Here is a 24,164-nt window from a genome sequence, read left to right as displayed (position 1 = left end):
GATCATTGTCATGCTGAAAGACCCAGCCACATTTCATCTTCAATGCCCTTGCTGATGGAAGGAGGTTTTCACTCAAAATGTCACGATACATGGCCCCATTCATTCTTTCCTTTACACGGATCAGTCGTCCTGGTCCCTTTGCAGAAAAACAGCCCCAAAGCGTGTTTCCACCCCCATGCTTCACAGAAGGTATGGTGTTCTTTGGATGCAACTCAGCATTCTTTGTCCTCCAAACACGATGAGTTATCAAAAAGTTATATTTTGGTTTCATCTGACATTCTCCCAATCCTCTTCTGGATCATCCAAATACTCCCTAGCAAACTTCAGACGGGCCTGGACATGTACTGGCTTTAGCAGGGGGACACGTCTGGCACTGCAGGATTTGAGTCCCTGGTGGCGTAGTGTGTTACTGATGGTAGGCTTTGTTACTTTAGTCCCAGCTCTCTGCAGGTCATTCACTAGGTCCTCCCGTGTGGTTCTGGGATTTTTGCTCACCGTTCTTGTGATCATTTTGACCCCATGGGGTGAGATCTTGCGTGGAGCCCCAGATCCGAGGGAGATTATCAGTGGTGTTGTATGTCTTCCATAATAATTGCTCCCACAGTTGATTTCTTCAAACCAAGCTGCTTACCTATTGCAGATTCAGTCTTCCCAGCCTGGTGCAGGTCTACAATCTTGTTTCTGGTGTCCTTTGACAGCTATTTGGTCTTGGCCATAGTGGAGTTTGGAGTGTGACTGTTTGAGGTTGTGGACAGGTGTCTTTATACTGATAACAAGTTCAAACAGGTGACATTAATACAGATAATGAGTGGAGGACAGAGGAGCCTCTTAAAGAAGAAGTTAAAGGTCTGTGAGAGCCAGAAATCTTGCTTGTTTGTAGGTGACCAAATACTTGTTTTCCACCATAATTTGCAAATAAATTCATAAAAAAATCCTACAATGTGATTTTCTGGATTACCCCCCTCATTTTGTCTGTCATAGTTGAAGTGAATCTATGATGACAATTACAGGCTTCTCTCATCTTTTTAAGTGGGAGAACTTGCACAATTGGTGGCTGACTAAATACTTTTTTGCCCCACTGTAAAACCAAGCCATGAGGTCAAAGGAATTGTCTATAGAGCTCCGAGACAGGATTGTGTCGAGGCACAGATCTGGGGAAGGGTACTGCAGCATTGAAAGTCCAAGAATACAGTGCCCTCCATCAATCGTAAATGGAAGAAGTTTGGAACCATCAAGACTCTTCCCAGAGCTGGCCGCCCGGCCAAACTGAGCAATCAGGGTAGAAGGGCCATGGTCAGGAAGGTGACCAAGAATCCAATGGTCACTCAGAGAGTTCCTCTGTGGAGATGGGAGAACCTTCCAGAAGGACAACCATCTCTGCAGCACTCCACCAATCAGGCCTTTATGGTAGAGTGGCCAGACTGAAGCCACTCCTCAGTAAAAGGCACATGACAGCTCTCTTGGAGTTTGCCAAAAGGCACCTAAAGCACTCTCAGACCATGAGAAACAAGATTATCTGGTATGATGAAACCAAGATTGAACTCTTTGGCCTGAATACCAAGTGTGACGTCTGGAAGAAACCTGCCACCCTCCCTACTGTAACAATTGCTTAACACTATGGGCTACTGTATGTTTAAGCTTAAACTCTATTGGACCAGTTAGGTTTACTACTGGAACAGTAGGGAGAAATGAAAACTGCACAACTGAATAACTTAGGATAAGAACGCCTGCTTGTATTTTGTAAATCAAAAAAACTTACAAAAAATGAATCACCTTGAGTAAATATGGATGTGTGAAATTTGTACAATGAGCTCAATATGAATGAAATACACCAATTGTACTATAGACTTAGATATCAGCCATATATCCGGCCTATAGTTTACTAGTGTGCACTCAACTCTATCTTTATCTGAGAATCTCTCAGATTTCAATGTTCAAAATTCAATAGCAATACAATAAACATGAATCCACAGAAAACACAAACCAATTCACAAATACTGACATACTCACATTTGATTCCATCTCATAGTGGGTTAACTGTGCCCACCAATAAACACTAAGGTTTTTAAGTGTAGGATCTTATAACTGTCCCACATCAATGTATGATGCAATGACATCTTGCAAGAAAAATCCTATCACACCATAGTATGGCAGTGCAAATTCAGTGTTCTCCAAGGAAAATAAATGTTCGCATGGAAATCTTCTTATTTATGTCCTGGATTCTGGCGGCTCACCATCCTTGGTGGAACTGAATCCATAATCATAAAAAATAACCCGTTTTACAAAGAGGATAACACAAATAAATAAATATATATATACACACACACTATAAGTACCTTTCATATAACAATTAATATAGTGCTTAGCTTTAATCTCTTACAGGACTAAGAAATCAAAATTAGTCAAAATACTTTACACTTTTAACTACAGCACCAGGCTCACGTGGACTGAACAATAAACTAGCCTGGGTAAATGAAAAGTACTAGTGCTTACACCGACACGTCATTTATTATAAAGTCATCTAAAACATAAGTGTATCAAAATGGATTGTGATACTAGTTAATCACATTTCATAAAAGTATGAAAACTAAAATAGTTCGCCATGCATGATTAGCATGCTCACTAACGTTTGCTATTTCAATTGATCGATAGCTGAGCTAGCCTAAATGTTAATGGCTTGTGCGTATGCTTGGTTCAGTATGAACGCGCACAAAATGCTAGCAATAGTTTAGCTAGCCTAATCATTAGCAGCTTGTTTTCCTTATGAAAACTCAACAAATCCTGGCATCAACCGTTCCCTCAATCGCTTCACAGCACGTTTGTACAGATAAGTGAGTGTTAATATCCAGGTCTCTCTTTTTAGTTCAGTTTTATAAAACTTCTCAACGATTTGAAATGTTATTTTTCTACCATGGAATGGCGTTAGCTCATCACATTCCGTTCTAGCTCTTTTTCAGCATGTTGGCGCCAACTGGTGTATAACGTGACGTTAGGAGAGGGACTAAGAGAATATTGATTGGCTCAAAATAAACTGCACGTCATGCAGCTTCTGACAGCTGATTTGTAATATCGCTCAACTTAATATGATTGGTTACTGGAATCTCACTAGAAAGGATAAGTACTCAACATTAGTTGACCTGCGTTACACTATGGTGAAGCATGGTGGTTGCAGCATCATGCTGTGAGGATGTTTTTCAGCAGCAGGGACTGGGAGACTAGTCAGTATCAAGGGACAGGTGAATGGAGCAAAGTACAGAGCGATCCTTGATGAAAAGCTAATCCAGAGCTTTCAGGACCTCAGACTGGGGCAAAGGTTCCCCTTCCAACAGGACAACGACCCTAAACACGTAGCTAAGACAACGGGGCGCTATTTCATTTTTGGATGAAAAACGTTCCCGTTTTAAACAAGATATTTTGTCACAAAAAGATGCTCGACTATGCATATAATTGCTACCGTTCGAAAAAAAACACTCTGACGTGTCCAGAAATACAAAGATCTTCTCTGTGCGTGCCATATAACAGGCAAAACCAAGATGAGATGGCATCCAGGAAATGACAAGGATTTTTGAGGCTCTGTTTTCCATGGTCTCCTTATATGGCTGTGAACGTGAGAGGAGTAAGTCTGCCCTTTCTGTTGTCTGCAGCATTGTGACGTATTTGTAGGCAGATCATTGGAAGATTGACCATAACAGACCACATTTACCACGTGTCCGCCCGGTGTCCTGCGCCGAAATTGGTGCGCAGAGATACAGAGAGTAAAGCAAGCTTCCAATGAAGAGATATGTGAAAAAACCACTGATTCCAAACAACGTTTGCCATGTTTCGGTCGATATTATGACGTTGAACTGCATTTTCCGCCAGACGCAATGTAGAAAACGGATCCTACACACAGACGCTTTCAGGAAACACTGCGCATTTGGTATGTGACTGAGAGTCTCCTCATTGAAAACATCAGAAGCTCTTCAAAGGTAAATGATTTTATTTATTTGGTTATCTGGTTTTTGTGAAAATGTTGCGTGCTACATGCTACACAAAATGCTATGCTAGCTTTGCATACTCTTACACAAATTAGTCAATTTCTATGGTTCAAAAGCATATTTTGAAAATCTGAGATGACAGTGTTGTTAAGAAAAGGCTAAGCTTGAGAGCAGACGCATTATTTTAATTTTATTTGCGATTTTCAGAAATCGTTAACGTTGCGTTATGCTAATGAGCCTGAGGCTTTAGTCACGATCCCGGATCCGGGATGGGGAGTTTCAAGAAGTTAAGAGGTCCAGCCAGAGCCCGGACTTGAACCCGATGATCAAACATCTCGGGAGAGACCTAAAAAGAGCTGTGTAGCGACGCTCCGCATCCAACCTGACAGAGCTTGAGAGGATCTGCAGAGTAGAATGGGAGAAACTCCTCAAATACAGGTGTGCCAAGTTTATAGCATCACACCCAATCAAGAAGACTCAAGTCTGTAATCGCTGCCAAAGGTGTTTCAACAAAGTACTGCGTAAAGGGTCTGAATACTTGAGTAAATGTGATTTCTTTTTTTTATACATATGCAAAAATTTCAAAAAAACTGTTTTTGTTTGTCATTATGGGGTATTGTATATAGATTTTTGAGGGGAATAAACAATTTAATACATTTTCGAATAACGTTGTTACATAACAAAATGTGGAAAAGTCAAGGGGTCTGAATACTTTCCAAATGCACTGTATAACTCTAACATATGAATGCTAGCCCCTCCTCTTTACTCTCACTTATGTGATAGCTCCATAGTCCAGAGTCAGTGATGCTTCCCAACATGGGTGTGATGGCAACGCCTTTTTCCCCCTCAAGAGGCTGAAAATATTTGGCATGGCCCTCAGATCCTCAAAAATATGAGAGAATATTGACTGACTGCATCACCACTTGGTACGGCAACTGCTTGGCATCTGACCGCAAGGCGCTACAGAGGGTAGTGCGTACAGCCCAGTACATCACTGGGGCCAAGCTCCCTTCCATCTATACAAGGCGGTATCGGATGAAGGCCCTAAAAATTGTCTAAGACCCCAGCCACCCTAGTCATAGACCGTTCTCTCTGCTACTGCACAAGCGGTAGCGGGTCACCAAGTCGTAAGACCCCCAAGCCGCAAGACTGCTAAACAGTTACTCAAATGGCTACCCAGACTATTTACATTGACCTCCATTTTTTTGTACTGACATTCTTGCACTGGCTTTATGAACACTCACTGGACTCTACCCACACACTCAAGCATGCTACACTGACACTCCAGACACACACATGCATATTGAAGCCACACACACTCACACTTCTGCTATTCTGTTTATTATCGATCCTGATTGTCTAGTCACTTTTACCCCTACCTACATGTACATATTACCTGAAACACCTCAACTACCTCGTACCCCTGCACATTGACTCAGTACTGGTACTCTTTGTACAGTTGAAGTTGGAAGTTTACATACACTTAGGTTGGAGTCATTAAAACTAGTTTTTCAACCACTCAAAATTTCTTGTTAACAAACCAGTTTTGGCAAGTCCATTAGGACATCTACTTTGTACATGACAAGTAATTATTCCAACAATTGTTTAAAGAGAAATGATTTCACCTATTTTCACTGCATCACAATTCCAGTGGGTCATAAGTTCACATAAACTAAGTTGACTGTGCCTTGAAACAGCTTAGAAAATTCCAGAAAATGATGTAATGGCTTTAGAAGCTCCTGATAGGCTAATTAACATAATTTTAGTCAATTGGAGGTGTACCTGTGGATGTATTTCAAGGCCTACCTTCAAACGTAGTGCCTCTTTGCTTGACATCATGGGAAAATCAAAAGAAAATCAGCCAAGACCTCAGAAAATAATTGTACACATGGGGACAAAGATTGTACTTTTTGGAGAAATGTTCTCTGGTCTGATGAAACAAAAATAGAACTGTTTGGCCATAATCACCATCTTTATGTTTGGAAGAAAAAGGAGGAGGCTTGCAAGCCGAAGAACACCATCCCAACCGTGAAGCACGGTGGTGGCAGCATCATGTTGTGGGGGTGATTTCCTGCAGGAGGGACTGGTGTACTTAAAAAAAAATAGATGGCATCATGAGGTAGGAAAAGTATGTGGATATATTGAAGCAACATCTCAAGACATCAGTCAGGAAGTTAAAGCTCGCAAATGGGTCTTCCAAATGGACAATGACCCCAAGCATACTTCCAAAGTTATGGCAAAATGGCTTAAAGACAACAAAGTCAAGGTATTGGAGTGGCAATCACAAAGCCCTGACCTCAATCCCATAGAAAATGTGTGGGCAGAACTGAAAAAGCGTGTGCGAGCAAGGAGGCCTACAAACCTGACTCGGTTACACCAGCTCTGTCAGGAGGAATGGGCCAACATTCACCCAACTTATTGTGGGAAGCTTGTGGAAGGCTACCTGAAATTTCTGACCCAAGTTAAACAAGTTAAAGGCAACGCTACCAAATACTAATTGAGTGTATGTAAACTTCTGACCCACTGGGAATGTGATGAAGGAAATAAAAGCTGACATAAATAATTCTCTACTATTATTCTGACATTTCACATCCTTAAAATAAAGTGGTGATCCTAGCTGACCTAAGACAGGGACTTTTTACAAGGATTAAATGTCAGGAATTGTGAAAAACTGAGTTTAAATGTATTTGGCTCAGGAGTATGTAAACTTCTGACTTCAACTGTATATTGCCTCATTACTTATTTTATTGTGTTTACATTTCCTTTAATGTTATTTAATTGTATTATTTTTTAACTCTGCATTGGTGGGAAAAGGTTTGTAATTAAACATTTCACGGTAAAGTCTACACCTATTGTATTGGGCACATGTGACAGTTTCATAATTAGGGGGGCAGAGAAAGATGAGCAATACTGAAATTATAGATGAGAGAATACAGTACCAGTGTGTGAGTGGTAGACAGAGATTGAAGGAAGGAGAATGAGTAGTAGAGAGACACAAAAACTGAGAAGTGAAGACTGAAACCATTAGTTGTACGGCAGTTTAAAAGTTAAAGCAGGACAGTATAAGATTACCAAAGCTTTCGTCAGTGAGAGAATGAATGGATACTGTACATACTGAGTGAAGGAGTGATATAAAGACTTGTCTAAAGACTACTAATTTGTAGTAGACAGGCACAAACATCGAAATTAGAACACTGAATAAACTGGTTCTATGTGACCTGGTTTATGGGACCATAGAAACAGAATGAGATTTTAATATAGAATTTAAAAAAATTATATTTCTATCCTCTGTACCTCCAGGAACCTCCTCCATAAAGATCTTGATGAAGCCGTCCTGACTCATAGAGCCCAGGTACTGAACGATGTTCCTGTGCTTCAGCCTCTTGTGCAGAGCTATCTCCTCATGCAGAGGCTGGGAGTAACTGAGATTCACACACAGATGGGGAGAGAACCAACAGTTAGCATTGGCACTAGATTTAGCATAGCATTAGCAAATGGGACATTGTGTTCATCTGCAGTTATAACAACATTGCTACAAAACATAAACAATGTTAGTGCTAGCTGTGCCGTCATTGAAAAACAACAAAATGCACACTCTAATCTGGCAGTTGTGCTGACATGGTGTAGCTGTGACCCATACATACTGTATGAATATGATGAGAGATTTACAATCACCCGTCATGTGCTGCTTTGGCCTATGTGGCCATTAGTTCTGCAGAGGAACTTAGTATGAACATTTCTTGAACTATGGGGCTAAGCTCTTAGTCGAGGTCGAAGGCTCGTAAACAAGGAATGGGGAAATCTAAATAGACATCCATCTCTTCAGGGAGTAGATTCCGGTGTAGCTATGGGGATACTGGACAAACATTACACATGTGGAATGTTGAGGAAAACATATGCACATTCATTATTCTCATCATTAATTGTGAATCGTTTTGCTCACAATTATATAATATATTATACATATTAGGCTCAAATAATAAATTGGGATTTATGGTATAATGTGCAAAGAAAAGTAGCCTGGTCCCAGATCTGTTTTGTCGAGTCAACAAGTATGGTCATTGTTTGACAATACAGAAAAAACAGATCTGGGAACATGGGAAAAAAAGTAAAAAGGGGAAATGTGTTTTCCATACGTTCTGTCTTTCTCTGGGATCTCCTTGATGGCGATGCGGACTTGGTTGCTCAGGTCCCTCCCAGCATACACCACGCCATAGGTTCCTTTACCCAGAACCACCTTGTCTCCGTTTTCGCTGGTCTCATAGATAAACTGCAGGAGGTCAGGGAGAAGGTTTAATTCAACAGGAAGATGGATGTGAAACTAAATGTGTGTTTCATAAAAAAAATAGTTTTAGAGTGTGTAGGTTAGAAATATTGTAAAGAAGTTTACAGGCAACCACAACAGAAAAGGTTGAGTGAGAGCGCGAAGCAATGGAAAAATATGCTAATTTAGAAACCTTCTGCTGCTCTGAACGGCAGTGAACTGAAATACTATTTGAAATTATTTTGAATTGTATTTGAACCCAGGTTTGCTGGAGTGACATGCTGGACTGAATTCAATGTTCTGTGAATACCAGGAACACACACAAAAATGAGGAGTCGGGAATACGTTAACCATTGGGGAGCGGTTAAGGGAAACTTTTCACCTTTGACCCCATCATGACAGGGCTTGTTTGTGTACTGGTGGGGTAGAAGGGGGGTCAGAAACAGAAAAGCAGCCTCGAGAGGGAGGGTTCAAGGCTTCTATGGCCCTATCTCAATTTGTCTCTCCGCAATTCCTTGAATCCTTTCTCCTCACCTCCTTTTCAACCGTATTGGAGGAGAAGGTCCAAAGTCTCTCCCCTCGAACCCTGGTTTCCAATGCGCTTTCAGAAGGAAGCAAGAAAAGAGGAAATCGAGGAAAGATGAATTGAGAAAGAGCCTAGCTGACCTCCAGTAATCCTCCAGTGAGCTCGCTGGGGTACTCCACTGGGGCTTCTGCCTGGCTTAGGAGAGAGTTGACCAGCTCACAGAACCTGATGGAGAAACAACACACACAAGAAACTAAATCATATGGAAAGACAGTCAAATATTCATGGACCTCACAGGCAAGTCATAGATAAGACCTGCTGAAACACACACAAACAAATGCAGTACACAGCACTGTTATCAATCTTATATGTCATGACATATTAAAGGGGACCTTTCAATTGCTAGTTATTTGCCTTTCACTGATTCCGCAAATACTACTATGAAAACCACTTCCTATTTCCTTCCTTTCTCAGAAGGTCTTGGATAACACTGGGTATTTACAGTGTCCCAATACACAACACCTAGATAATAAATGTACTGTATAAGCACACAATGTAAAATACATACACCTATCAATCCACACAGAAAGGGGAGAGAGAAGCAGGCTCTATTTCCATATCCCAGTGTAAAATAAACATTAAGAGTTGTCATGTCAACACAATCAAATATTGTGATAATGATCGAATGAACAGGCCCAATCTGTATGTACGTTTTATGTGGGGAATGAATCATTGGTTGATATGGTTGGATGTTACGCCAGTTCCTGCTAGACAGCTGGGCTAAAGGCTGTCTTTTGGTGTGTGTTTGTGCGTGCGTGAGCGTGAGCCTGTGTTTGTATGTGTGTGGGACCAACCCTTTACAGTGCAGCTCGCTGGGAAAGCAGAGTTGGAAGTCATCCGAGTTCTCCAGGACATACAGGAAGCAGCTACGCTCGTCAAACTTGGAAACACTGAACAGGTCAAATAGGTTAAAGAGGAGGATTAGGAGCTACACAACACTTCAAAGCGAAGAGCGGCATCACAACAAGTACTCTCAAAATAGCAATGCAGGCAAACAAAGTTAAAGGAATACAAATCAAGACAAGAAAAGCCAATGATAACACACGCAATACGTGGCTCTGCAATTCAGAGAAAAACGTTTTCTTTGTATCTCGTATAGATTGAAATACTGATACTTTCAAGCCACCGGTTGATAGTGTTGCAAATGCAAACTGAAATAAAATAAATATATCTACTGCCCCTGGAGGCAGTTCGGTAAGCAAAAAAAAGGGTAAAATACACAGTGACCTCCACAGCCAAATAGACACGGACTCACACACACATATCCAGTCACAGTCTTTGAGAACAGCACAGACAAAAACACCCAGATGGCCAGTGGCCAAGTCCGCCAGACAGTTAAAGTGTTTAGACTCAGTAGACCGCAACCTGGGTTCAAATACTATTTGAAATCCTTTGAAATACTAAAGCTGGGCTTGACTGAGCACAATGGAACCAATAGAGTAGTCGCAAACCTGCAAACTCCGCCCATCAGGCTAAAGCAAACGCTGAAATATTTCAAATAGTATTTAAAATCTAGGTCTGGTAGACTAGCCCTGATGATGTGTATGGGCTGCAGGCATGAACACCACACACCCACACAGCAAATGTTAGCACACTCTGTACTGTCTGTTACCGTACCTCACTCCCCGGATTTGCGAGGCAGGGAAAGTCCACTGGTCTTTCTGGCCTTTCTATGGAAGGGAAGACATGGCAGACTGTCAAAATGCTCACTCAACAACCTAAACACACACACACAAAAAGTATGCACATGCCTGCACACACTGGCGGCCTCGCACACACTTCCTCATTAGGCGTGTCTTCTTTCCCCATCACTGACGTGGTGCCATTAAGAAAACACTCCACGCCTATTCTAGTTAAAACACACCATTCTGTCTCACACCTTTCCTGAACTACCATTTTCAATGTCTTGACACGTTGAAAACTGTAAACCTGTACAGTATAACTCAGTAGTTAAATATCTACGAGGCGGTAGGGGTCCGTTTACCTGGTCCCAGATCTACTTGTACCTTATTAGCCAACTCTTATGGTCATTGTCATGCCAAACATGGTCTGTACCTTCAGGGGTGTGATGTGGTTGAGCTGAACTGTGCAGCTGTCGTCATCCTCACTCACACACACTATGGTGGGTTGGAGCACTTTGGTCGGCTCCAGGATCAGAACCTGAGGAACGGCAATGGTTAATGGTGCTAACAGTTTTTTGCATTAAAAGGTTACTTTTATAAATACTTTTGCTGCAGAAAGGCACCTAACATTGTTAATGTGGCAAACTATCCCGGCAGGGTGACGCCAAGTGCCAACTTCATTAGCAAATGATCTAACCATGACGGTGCAGTTAAAATACATGTTAAAGAAAATATGTCTTTACTGCTCTGCATTTGAATTAGAGGTCGACCGATTCTGATTTTTCAATGCTGATACCGATTATTGGAGGACCAAAAAGCCGATACCGATTACAATCGGACAATTTTTTTTATTTGTAATAATGACAATTACAACAATACTGAATGAACACTTATTTTAACTTAATATAATACATCAATAAAATCAATTTAGCCTCAAGTAAATAATGAAACATGTTCAATTTGGTTTAAATAATGCAAAAACAAAGTGTTGGAGAAGAAAGTAAAAGTGCAATATGTGCTATGTAAGAAAGCTAAGGTTTAAGTTTCTTGCTTAGAACATGAGAACATATGAAAGCTGGTGGTTCCTTTTAATATGAGTCTTCAATATTCCCAGGTAAGAAGTTTTAGGTTGCAGTTATTATAGGAATTATAGAACTATTTCCCTCTATACCATTTGATTTTCATTAACCTTTGACTATTGGATGTTCTTATAAGCACTTTAGTATTGCCAGTGTAACAGTATAGCTTCCGTACCTCTCCTCGCTCCTCCCTGGGCTTGAATCAGCAACACAACGACAACAGCCACCATCGAAGCAGCGTTACCCATGCAGAGCAAGGGGAACAACTACTAGAAGGCTCAGAGCGAGTGAAGATTGAAACGCTATTACCGCGCGCTAACTAGCTAGCCATTTCACTTCGGATACACCAGCCTCATCTCGGGAGTTGATAGGCTTGAAGTCATAAACAGCGCAATGCTTGACGCACAACGAAGAGCTGCTGGCAAAACGCACGAAAGTGCTGTTTGAATGAATGTTTACGCGCCTGCTTCTGCCTACCACTGCTCAGTCAGATACTTGGATATTACTAGATATTATCTAGCGTGTATCAACCATGTGTAGTTAACTAGTGATTATGATTGATTGTTTTTTACAAGATAAATTTAATCCTAGCTAGCAACTTACCTTGGCTTACTGCATTCGCGTAACAGGCAGGCTCCTTGTGGAGTGCAACGAGAGAGAGGCAGGTAGTTATTGCGCTGGACTAGTTAACTGTAACGTTGCAAGATTGGATCCCCCGAGCTGACAAGGTGAAAATCTGTCATTCTGCCACTGCACAAGGCAGTTAGCCTAGGAACGGTGGGTTGTCATTGAAAATAAGAATGTGTTCTTAACTGACTTGCCTATTTAAATAAAGGAACACAAAAATAATAATAATATATATTAATTTTTTTAAACCGACAAATCGGCACCCAAAAATACCGATTTCCGATTGTTATGAAAACTTGAAATCGGCCCTAATTAAAAATCGGCCATTCCGAATGCCCAGAACTGTTATATACTAGACAGAGAGAATCTATTGAGATCTCACAAAGCAATGTGGGTTTGAGGAACTGGGAGTACTGGGAGTGGTGGAGTCTGACAGAGTGTCTTTGCAGCGGTCAAGACACTAATTAAATAAAGCTGAATGTACTGGGAGCTGTGGTGAGGTCTTACTGGGCAGCGGTCAGTGGAAACAGTAGGCTTGCAGGCTTGCAGCATCAGCTCCATCCAGAAGTCCACAGTCTCCTGTTTAGACATTTTCACCTCTGGGGGCTTGGTGAACTGACGATACAAGATGAACGTCTCCATGATCGAGCCCACATACCTCAAAAGAAAGATACGAATAAGTATTTGAAAATCAAAATAAAGTTGACCTTAAAGAGACATTGACCTTAAAGAGGCCATACCAATATTTTTCTTAGTGTCCATTTAGGGGACCCCTTTCCCCTATCTTTAACATTAAAGGTCCCGCAAAAAAAACATGTTTTTCATCAAATGGATGATATTTGGATGAAACCGGATCAGAGTTGGATGACCTAAGTATGAAAAATGACTGTTGCTGGTACATTGATCAAGTCTGATCATAAAGTTACTGGTCCCCTCCTCCGTTGTCAAACACTTGAATTCAGATGGTGGCATTATTTAGGTTTTTGTGTTACATCACATTAAGCCCTAATTTGAATATACCAATGGTAAAGTATTATTCTCTTACCTAATTTAAATAAGTACCGCCTGGTAACCATCAGCACAGAAGGTGTGTTTGCATAGCTAGCTAGTCTACTGGTGCCAAAATTTGACTGCAGAGTGACATCAGATTACAGGTTTCTCCTATTCATCTATGGCCACAAAAATGATAAGTTTCCCCTTTCATCTGTGTCTGCTAGTTACTGGCTAGCTAGTTCTTTAGTCATCATGGAACAAAAGGGGGGGAAGGGTCGTTCAAAATTCAGACTCAGTTGTCATGTAATATATCTGTCAGTGCTGCTGCAAACTGCAACAGAAGAGGCATACCAAATGGGAGATTTTGACATCATTGATAGTCATGGTTTCTGAACACAGTCTGGCAGTCAACATACATACACACACACATATACAGTGGGGCAAAATAGTATTTAGTCAGCCATTAATTGTGCAAGTTCTCCCACTTAAAAAGATGAGAGAGGCCTGTAATTTTCATCATAGGTACACTTCAACTATGACAGACAAAATGAGAAAAAAATTGTATGATTTATTTTATGAATTTATTTGCAAATTATGGTGGAAAATAAGTTCTTGGTCAATTACAAAAGTTTCTCAATACTTTGTTATATACCCTTTGTTGGCAATGACAGAGGTCAAATGTTTTCTGTAAGTCTTCACAAGGTTTTCACACACTGTTGCTGGTATTTTGGCCCATTCCTCCATGCAGATCTCCTCTTGAGCAGTGATGTTTTGGGGCTGTTGCTGGGCAACACGGACTTTCAACTCCCTCCAAAGATTTTCTATGGGGTTGAGATCTGGAGACTGGCTAGGCCACTCCAGGACCTTGAAATGCTTCTTACGAAGCCACTCCTTCATTGCCCGGGCGGTGTGTTTGGGATCACTGAAAGGCACAGCCACATTTCATCTTCCATGCCCTTGCTGATGGAAGAAGGTTTTCACTCAAAATCTCACGATACATGGCCCCATTCATTCTTTCCTTTACACGGATCAGTCGTCCTGGTCCCTTTGCAGAAAAACAGCCCCAAAGCATGATGTTTCCACCCCCATGCTTCACAGTAGGTATGGTGTCCTTTGGATGCAACTCAGCATTCTTTGTCCTCCAAACACGACGAGTTGAGTTTTTACCAAAAAGTTATATTTTGGTTTCATCTGACCATATGACATTCTCCTAATCTTCTTCTGAATCATCCAAATGCTCTCTAGCAAAATTCAGACGGGCCTGGACATGTACAGGCTTAAGCAGGGGGACATGTCTGGCACTGCAGGATTTGAGTCCCTGGCGGCGTAGTGTGTTACTGATGGTAGGCTTTGTTACTTTGGTCCCAGCTCTCTGCAGGTCATTCAATAGGTCCCCCCGTGTGGTTCTGGGATTTTTGCTCACCGTTCTTGTGATAATTTTGACCCCACGGGGTGAGATCTTGCGTGGAGCCCCAGATCGAGGGAGATTATCAGTGGTCTTGTGTGTATTCCATTTCCTAATAATTGATCCCACAGTTGATTTCTTCAAACCAAGCTGCTTACCTATTGCATATTCAGTCTTCCCAGCCTGGTGCAGGTCTACAATTTTGTTTCTGGTGTCCTTTGACAGCTCTTTGGTCTTGGCCATAGTGGAGTTTGGAGTGTGACAGTTTGAGGTTGTGGACAGGTGTCTTTTATACTGATAACAAGTTCAAACAGGTGCTATTAATACAGGTCACAAGTGGAGGACAGAGGAGCCTCTTAAAGAAGAAGTTACAGGTCTGTGAGAGGCAGAAATCTTGCTGGTTTGTAGGTGACCCAATACTTATTTTCCACCATAATTTACAAATAAATTCATTAAAAAAATCCTACAATGTGATTTTCTGGATTTTTTTTTCTAATTTTGTCTGTCATAGTTGAAGTGTACCTATGATGAAAATTACAGGCCTCTCATCTTTTTAAGTAGGAGAACTTGCACAATTGGTGGCTGACTAAATACTTTTTTGCCCCACTGTATATATTTAACCTGGGTTTAGGAGAGGGAGAGTGAGAAAAAGAGGGGGAGCCATGATCTACACTCATATGAGGGATACCCAGACCTCACCCTGTCCAGTTTCAACTGAAATTGTCCAAGATGAACAAGCTAGCTATCTTCATGCTCTCACTGCAACACCGCTGTCATGACGTGGGCCTTTCTGGGTGTAGATCATGGCTTCCCCCTCTCTTTCTCTCACTCTCCTAAACCCAGGTTTTATTGCCCCAGGTTGTAAATACCACAGAGACTCTCCCTGACCATGCAATTGAGAGAGAGTTTCTCAGTAAGACAAAGGGATTCTCCCGCCCAATTCTACCATGTCCCAACATTAGTTAGTTAGTAAATAAATAATTAAGCCAATTGGTCCATGGATGATTCATGGTGTAGGCTGGGTTTGTGCAGATAACCAAGAATTCTATGAATTCTGACGTAAGGTAAAGAATAATTCAGTCATTGAAGACTAATTGATCAGATATTAAAATATTAACTTTGTAATCTGAAGATTTTCCATGGTGCCCCGACTTCCTAATTAATTAAATTTACATGATTAGTTTAATCAAGTAATAATAATTACAGAGAACCGATTTGATAAAATAACAGACTTCACCTTTAATGATAGCCAGAGGCACGACACAGCTCATTACGTCCAAGTTGCTTGACATAAGTATTTCAAAGAAATGTCAGTCAAGGTGAGCTCCCCTCCCCACTCAGCCGATTAGCTCCCTGCCCACTCAGCCTGTCTTTTCAGCCTTACTGATAGTTAGACATGAGAGAAAAAGTGCATTTTTCTCAAATTTTGAGCATTTTTAAAAATCGGTAAAAAATATAAAGGCTATTTTACATGATAATCCAAATGACTGTGCGGGCCCTTTAACAAGATATTTTGACATGTGCCCTCTCATTCTGGTTTCTAATCATCTCAATCTCAAAAACAAGGTGCATATAACATTGGTGTTTTTTGAGTACATCACTGGGGCCAAGCTTTCATCCATCCGGAACCTATATAAATAGTCAGAGGAAAGCCCATAAAATTGTCCGAGACTATAGTCACCCAAGTTATCGACTGTTTTCTCTGCTACCGCACAGCAAGCGGTACGTGAGTGCCAAGTCTAGGACCAAAAGGCTCCTCAACAGCTTCTACCCCCAAGCCATAAGACTGCTGAACAATTAATAAAATCGCCACCGGACAATTTATATTGACACCCCCCTCCCTTTTGTACAATGCTGCTACTGGCTGTTTATTATCTATGCGTAGTCACTTCACCCCCACCTACATGTACAAATTACCTGAACTAACCTGTACCCCCAAACACTAACTCGGTACCGGTGCCCCCTGTATATAGCCTCGTTATTGTTATTCTTATTGTGTTACTTTTTATTATTACTTTTTATTTTAGTCTACTTGGGAAATATTTTCTTAACTCTTCTTGAACTGCACTGTTGGTAAAGGGCTTGTCAGTAAGCATTTCACAGTAAAGTCTACACTTGTTGTATTCGGAGCATGTGACAAAGTTAGATTTGATTTGAATCTGTTAGAATGATATGCTCATATATTTCGCATCAAGAATGCCTGCCTGGTCCCAGATCTGTTTGTCCTGTCTCAAATGTTTGCAGTGACCATAGGATTTGACTAAATGAATTGTGACTCCTCTCACCACATGGGTGCATTGAGCCGGTAGAGTTTTTCTGAAGCCTCGATGACCTTCCTGTGTTCGTTAGCCAGGATGCTGGCTCCCAGGTAGAAGCCTACGTCCCAGTAGTCCTGCATCTTCTCCAAGCTGCCCTTCCTCCCCAGGAGGCTGCTCAGGGTCACGCCTGGATACACACACACACACAACAAACACAAACACAGATGGGTGCAGACAGACACACATGCTAGATAGTGAGAATATTAGTATTATATTTATATTTTCAGGCTAACAGTATGGCATCGAAATGTAACAAAAGAAAAAGAGACGCATGACATGGCACAGAAACCCAGAATAACAGTGACATGCATTGATAAATAATGTACGGGTGTCATTATTTAGTGTCTTTATGCAGGCTGTTAGCAATGATGATAGGGATTGGCAGGGATTACGACTGCACCAACAATTAGCCCACACTCGGTTGATCACAGACATGGATAAAAAAATAAGGCAATTGTAGTTTATTTAAGCAATTAAACAAAACAAAAACACACAAGTTCCCCTTGACAGGCTACTGATTCAGGGCAGTGGAGTGGAGTGTCGTGGGAACAATTTACCTATTTTCCGCAGCTCGATGGAGGTGTCAAATTCGTGGCCGGCAGCCATCAAGAGGACAACGTTGTTGATGCCGGAATGAAGGGTGGGCTCTGTCTCGAAGGCTTTGCCGTACCTGGGGGAGAATCCATGAAGGGAGATTAAAACTGATTCATTAACTAATACATATTGCTGCCTAGTCAATGAGCTGACCTAAGCAATGATTTGTTTAATAACAGAGTCACATATACTATCAGGTGTGTCATGACTGTTTATGCCATCTGCTATGTTATAATTCTAACAGTGTTATGCAGCCTTTATGACAGAGGACTCAAGTAAAGTGTAACTGAAAGGACGGTGGGAACTCAAAGGGATAAAATGACATAGACTGATGTAGAGCGCTAGTAAGGAGGACTTGACTGGAGTGAGTGAACGGATGCTGTGTCTACGGTGTGCATATTAGGACGACTTACAAGTCCAAACAGCCTCTGACACAAACTCCCTGTGACTCAAAGGCTGTACTAATATGGACACTGTAATGGTGTGTCTCACCAGTAGCAGGCCTGGTCTCGACTGCGATGGTCTTTAAAGCCAGAGCTCATGAACATGTCTTTGTAGATACGGCCGCAGAGGCAGTGCACGTCCGACACCACCTGGCCACCTGACTCCACAATGGGCAGAATCACCTCCAGGGCCTTGGCACGGTCACCTGGACGATTCCTCCTGAAGGTCAAAGATTAGGAAACATTATGACAGATGGAATCCTCAGAATCAACAGCATGTGTTGCGCAGAAAATTTAAAGTGTTGGGTAATTTTCTTGAAGACAATCTGTGTGCTTATTTCAAGCTGTCTAAAATAATAAAAGATGGGAGGGAAAAAACAGTAGTGTGCTTTCAGAAAGCGCACTAATTAAGTGTTAAAATGGGGGAAGGGGAAAAACAGTAAGGTGGTTTCAGAAAGCGCACTAATTAAGTGTTAAAATGGGGGAAGGGGGAAAAACAGTAAGGTGCTTTCAGAAAGCGCACTAATTAAGTGTTAAAAATGGGGGAAGGCTTTAACCCATTTAGTGTTGTATACACATTATTTCCTTTTATTGTATAATGTGAAAGACTATCGTCAAACAGAATATGTGAGCAATACACAAGTGGAGGAACAATGGTACCTGTTTAAAGCAAATATGTAGTGAAATTTGATATTCTGCTGGGCAGCCACCAAGCACATGGGCAAGTTGTTCAGAGTCTCTACCAGTTTGATAATGGCATCATAGTCCTGAAGTCAGAAAGAGGACTGGATTACAGCAAACCCTTAATCAACATTATAATAACATATCTGATTTCAATTCATTATAAATTAGCCATGGCTGCAGACACCTTTAACATTTTTAAATAGACACACAGAGTGAAGATCCTCATTCAAATTGATTTACTTTAACCCTTGCGGTACTTGTTAGGTTTGGGCGATGTCAACCTTTGTTCTAACTTGATTAAGTAGCCATAAACAAAAAAATGGTGACATAAAATGAATATCCCCCCTATTTGCCAAGCCAAAAATATATACAGTGTCAAACAAAAGTATGGACACACCTACTCATTCAAGGTTTTTTTTTATTATAACTTTTTTCTACATTGTAGAATAATAGTGAAGACATAAACTATTAAATGACACATATGGAATCATGTAGTAACCAAAATAGTGTTAAACAAATCAAAATATATTTTAGATTCTTCCAAGTAGCCACCCTTTGCCTTGATGGCAGCTTTGCACACTCTTGGCATTCTCTCAACCAGCTTCACCTGGAATGCTTGAAGGAGTTCCCACATATGCTGCTTTCCCTTCACTCTGGGGTCCAACTCAATTTAAACCGGCTCAATTGGGTTGAGCTCAGGTGATTGTGGAGGCCAGGTCATTTGATGCAGCACTCCATCACTCTCCTTCTTGGTCAAAATAGCCCTTACACAGTCTGGAGTTGTGTTGGGTCATTGTCCTGTTGAAAAGCAAATGATAGTCCCACTAAGCGCAAACCAGATGGGATAGCATATCGCTGCAGAATGCTGTGGTAGACATGCTGGTTAAGTGTGCCTTGAATTATAAATAAATCACTGACAGTGTCACCAGCAAAGCACCCCCACACCATCACACCTCCTCCATGCTTCACGGTGGGAGCCACACATGTGGAGATCATCTGTTCACCTACTCCGCGTCTCACAAAGACAGTTAGAGCCAAAAATCTAAAATTTGGACTCCTCAGACTAAAGGACAGATTTCCACCGGTCTAATGTCCATTGCTCGTGTTTCTTGGCCCAAGCAAGTCTCTTCTTCTTATTGGTGTCCTTTAGTAGTGGTTTCTTTGCAGCTTGAAGGCCTGATTCATACAGTCTCCTCTGAACAGTTGATGTTGAGATGTGTCTGTTACTTGAACTCTGAAGCATTTATTTGGTCTGCAATTTCTGAGGCTGGTAACTCTAATGAACTTATCCTCTAACTCAGGGTCTTCCTTTCCTGTGGCGGTCCTCATGAGAGCCAGTTTCAACATAGCGCTTGATGGTTTTTGCGACTGCACTTGAAGAAACTTTCAAAGTTCTTGAAATTTTCCAGATTGACTGACCTTCATGTCTTAAAGTAATGATGGACTGTCATTTATATTTGCTTATTTGAGCTGTTCTTGCCATAATATGGAGTTGGTATTTTACCAAATAGAGCTATCTTTTGTATATCACCCATTCCTTGTCACAACACAACTGATTGGCTCAAACGCATTAAGGAAAGAAATTCCACAAATTAACTTTTATCAAGGCACACCTGTTAATTGAAATGCATTCCAGGTGACTACCTCATGAAGCTGGTTGAGAGAATGCCAAGAGTGTACAAAGCTGTTATCAAGGCAGAGGGTGGCTACTTTGAAGAATCTTAAATATATTTTGATTTGTTGAACACTTATTTTGGTTACTACATGGTTCCATATGTGTTATTTCATAGTTTTGATGTCTTCACTATTATTCTACAATGTAGAAAATTGTAAAATAAAGAAAAGCCCAGAAATGACTAGGTGTGTCCAAACTTGCGACAGGTGCTGTAGATTTTTATTTATTTAAAAGAAATACAAAATATATTTTAGTAGCCTATTCCTCTCTGTTGGAGCTGTGGCATAAAAGAAGTGTGTGTGTGTGCCGACACGCAAGACAGCCTCATGGGCTGTGCTTCTGTGATATATTATGGTTTGTAAATAATGAATGTCCTGGCTGCAGAGCAAGCAACTCTGCTGTCCCCAGAACTGGATAATTATTCAATGATTTGCATTTTTGACAAATCTTCCTCTCTTATTAGGCCAAGGCTTCTATACGTTGTAGGTAGGTTCTGTACATTGCTAATAATAGGCTATTGAAATAGGCCTACTCTACACACAATTTCTTTCATAATCTTGGCTCAGCTGTAAGTTTCCTTTTGACTTCATTTGTCCACCAAAATATTGTTTGCACAATTTCACTTCTTGTTGCCGGTAATAGTTGCCATTCAAAATAAATCTGTATCAGAAAATCACCTATAGATTCTGACTTTCACAATTGTTTCCATTTGAAACTTTAGGACATTAAACACTTTTATTAGAATGGCCTACTTGGGAAATATCTTTTATAATGTTAACTCTTCTTAATGCTTTTGATAAGCTTTTTTAATTAGTCGGATTTGGCTTTTGGCCATTTGGTTCGCAACGGCAAGAAGGAGGGATGAATCATTTATTTCAGTCTAAGCTTGGCTCAACTGTAAGGTTTGTTCAAACTACTCATTCTATTTTTTTCTAGCTTGCTATTGTTTGTTCTACCTGTCATTATTACCGTAGGCCTATCATGTTAAGTTATTCAAAAACAACTTGAAACTGTCTGAGAGCTCTGTTAAATAAATGTATCAGGAAGTAGTACAGTGGGAGGAGGCGGGAGAAAGCCAGCATGCATAAAAACAGGTGTCATTTTCATATCAAATGGAGAGAAAATACAAAATTAGGCTTTTAAAATAATTAATTAGACACCGGATTGTCCGCTATAAAAAAAAATTAAAAAATGTATAGGCTTCGGCTATATGCCCAGATCACCCGACACGAAGAGAGAAAAAAGATATGTTTCTGACAGGACATTTTGAGCTGCTTTGGTGAAAGTCTTAGCTCTGTCTACATTGTTCTTTTGCATTGTATAAATTGTTTATAACATATATATTGAAATAGGTTATGCAGGCTATAGCAAAGATATAGGTCACTTGGCATGGCCCTGCTGTGGGTTGCCCGGGCAGCTCTTTACTGCTTGGTGCCAATCAAGTTGACATTGTCTGTCACGATGTCTTCACCATCAACGATGGCTGTCAATCAGCTTCGATATCCAATACTATCATAGTATCAGCCAACCCATCCCCTTTATATATTGGTATTTGTGTTCGCAGACAAAGAGCATGAATGTTTCAATGAAGGCAACCGTCATGGAGACTGTAGATCCGCCACACCAACACACAGGTTTTAAAGGTAGATTCAGCGATGCTTGTCGTAAACTATAGAGTTGGGCCAATTTCCACAACAACTAAAAGTATGAGCACGAGGCTAAACTTCTCAGCAATTGTGGTCCTGCAGCTATCACATTGCAGCAGTTACTCTGTGTGAGTGAACTGTCTTGCATTAGGCTTATCTGCAACATGCGTGGTTCATTCTTCTGCTCGTGGTAACGTCATATCGCCGATTCTCTGTTTAAAACACCACAAAAGCATTCCACAGCCATAAAAGTGAGCCCATGCTCAAATATCTACTGCCCAAACACAACAGCCAACATAACATAAATAAGGGCAGTATTGCCACTGGCAAACACCGTACCACTGAGCCCTTGGTCATGTTCATTAGGCACCAAATAGTAGGAACTACCTGGACTTGTCCAATAAGAAGCGCTCATTTTCATTTTCCATTACACAAAGCTTTGCTACAGTGTAACCTAATAAACATGATCCAGGTCCCTCGCTCCCATAGCTAAGCCCACCTGGACATCCCGGTACGACAGCAGTAGGTTCATGATGATGTCTGGGCTGAGCAGCTCCACCGTGTCAAGGCGCTTCTGGATGCGGCCCAGCTCCTGACTCAAATCCTGGCCACTGAAGCGCTCCCGGGCTGTGCGGATCTCATGCCGGATGGACTCCCGGAAGTACTCACTAATAAGAGAGACAGTTGTACCCTTAAGCAAGGCACTTAGCACCTGAAACTGCGCTTGATCCAGAGGCATATATTGTATACAGCACGAAAGACTGATAATCGCTAACTGAAAGCCATTTGTAGATGGGCAGTCTAGGCATTTCCAAGCGTAACCTTGTACTTTATTTGCTGCTATTCTCCCTACCAAACCAAGCAGTTTGGTTGAGTAAAACTAAGTGAAAAACACAACAAGAGAGTCATACGGGAATAATTAGACATGCAGCGTGGGTAGTATGACATGCTGACCTGGCATGAACGTGCACATTATCCAGCAGTTGAATGAGCCTCTCTACCAGTGGGGTGAGGAGGGGTTCCAGTTGGAAGCTTGGCTGCATCAGTTCTTTGATGCCGTTTACGAGGGTCGCGTCGCAGGCAAACACCTTGCCCTGTGGCAACACTACATACGGGATGAACGTGTAGCTCCCACACTGCTCCTGAGGGAAGGCACATATACGGACATTAACATACAAGCTCTCACACACAAGCATTATCTATATGCAGCATACATAAACATTTTATGACGAAAGCCCAGCACACTATTAGCGAACAGAAACATACACAATATTCACTTTGGTACCACTGTGTTAACATGTGTTCAAATATTAGCAAATGTTTTTGCTTAAGTCACATCTCTGCAAAAGCTTAATTAACATAAATGAGGTTATGAACACTGTTCCATTGTCTTATGATAATAGAGTACTCACCTTGGTACCTTATCCATACCAGTGGTATCGTGCTCTAATAACGGTGCTGCTTTAAAACACACATATCTACTAAACACACACATCCGCTTGATAGGTCAAAGGAAATCCATTGACCTATAAACCCATAAAAGACTGCTATTCAATCTTTGTTCAACAAGCCAGAGAAAACAACCCTAGGATCAACTTATATCATAGAAATCAGGACTAAAAATGTTGCAAATGTTGTTGTTTTTTAAAAAGTACAGCAGTAGTTATTGGCAATATTACGCAACTGGTGGTGGGATTGTTGTGGCAATGGAGGGGACATCTTTATGGCATTGTAGTCTGCTTCTTCCAAAATGTCACACCTTAATATCTGTTTTACAACCCAATATCCCCTCAAAGTGAGCTGGCAAAAGGCCAACTTGGTCCCTTCCTCAATCATTTAATAGTTGTAAACTCTCACGATGCCCTGGGTGTACCTTGAGTGCTTCCAGGTCACTGTCCTGCTTGTGACAATACAGGATGATGTTATTGGTCATGCTGAAGCTCTCTCTTACACCCAGGTGATAGAAGAGGGACTGCTGGCAGTAAGTATCACTCATTTCCACCACTGCCACATCTGTCAAAAGAGAAGGGTCAAATTGGGTGTCGAAATTCGAAAACACCCGTTCAGCGCAGGTACGCACTTAAAATATCTGTGTGCAGAACACACACACACACACACACACACAAACACACACACACACACACACACGCACACACACACACACACACGCACACACACACACACACACACACACTTCAGAAGAATTAAGTCGTGTGGTGTGGCCAATGCCTTACAGACAGTCGGCATGACT

At 41.3% G+C, this 24,164-nt stretch overlaps 1 protein-coding gene across 1 annotated transcript in view; it reads right to left on the bottom strand.

Annotated features, from left to right (window-relative positions):
* The window catches only part of LOC135522394 (mitogen-activated protein kinase kinase kinase 5-like), a 35,328-nt gene that overhangs the window by 10,679 nt on the left and 485 nt on the right, over window positions 1–24,164 (bottom strand). Inside the window, exons 2-15 of the mRNA XM_064948595.1 lie at window positions 23,787–23,926; window positions 22,868–23,055; window positions 22,413–22,581; window positions 18,569–18,675; window positions 17,958–18,128; window positions 17,429–17,541; window positions 16,839–16,998; window positions 12,663–12,813; window positions 10,883–10,987; window positions 10,445–10,497; window positions 9,622–9,717; window positions 8,908–8,992; window positions 8,114–8,247; window positions 7,272–7,399 (exon numbers count right to left, since the gene is read on the bottom strand). Coding sequence (XP_064804667.1) covers window positions 7,272–7,399; window positions 8,114–8,247; window positions 8,908–8,992; window positions 9,622–9,717; window positions 10,445–10,497; window positions 10,883–10,987; window positions 12,663–12,813; window positions 16,839–16,998; window positions 17,429–17,541; window positions 17,958–18,128; window positions 18,569–18,675; window positions 22,413–22,581; window positions 22,868–23,055; window positions 23,787–23,926 — 1,800 coding nt within the window. The remainder of the gene's footprint in view (window positions 1–7,271; window positions 7,400–8,113; window positions 8,248–8,907; window positions 8,993–9,621; window positions 9,718–10,444; window positions 10,498–10,882; window positions 10,988–12,662; window positions 12,814–16,838; window positions 16,999–17,428; window positions 17,542–17,957; window positions 18,129–18,568; window positions 18,676–22,412; window positions 22,582–22,867; window positions 23,056–23,786; window positions 23,927–24,164) is intronic.

The sequence above is a fragment of the Oncorhynchus masou genome, chromosome 30 (genome assembly GCF_036934945.1).
Source record: "Oncorhynchus masou masou isolate Uvic2021 chromosome 30, UVic_Omas_1.1, whole genome shotgun sequence".
Taxonomy (NCBI): Eukaryota; Metazoa; Chordata; class Actinopteri; order Salmoniformes; family Salmonidae; genus Oncorhynchus; species Oncorhynchus masou.
Note: the sequence above shows the minus strand (reverse complement) of the source record. Positions and strands in the feature narration are given on the sequence as shown.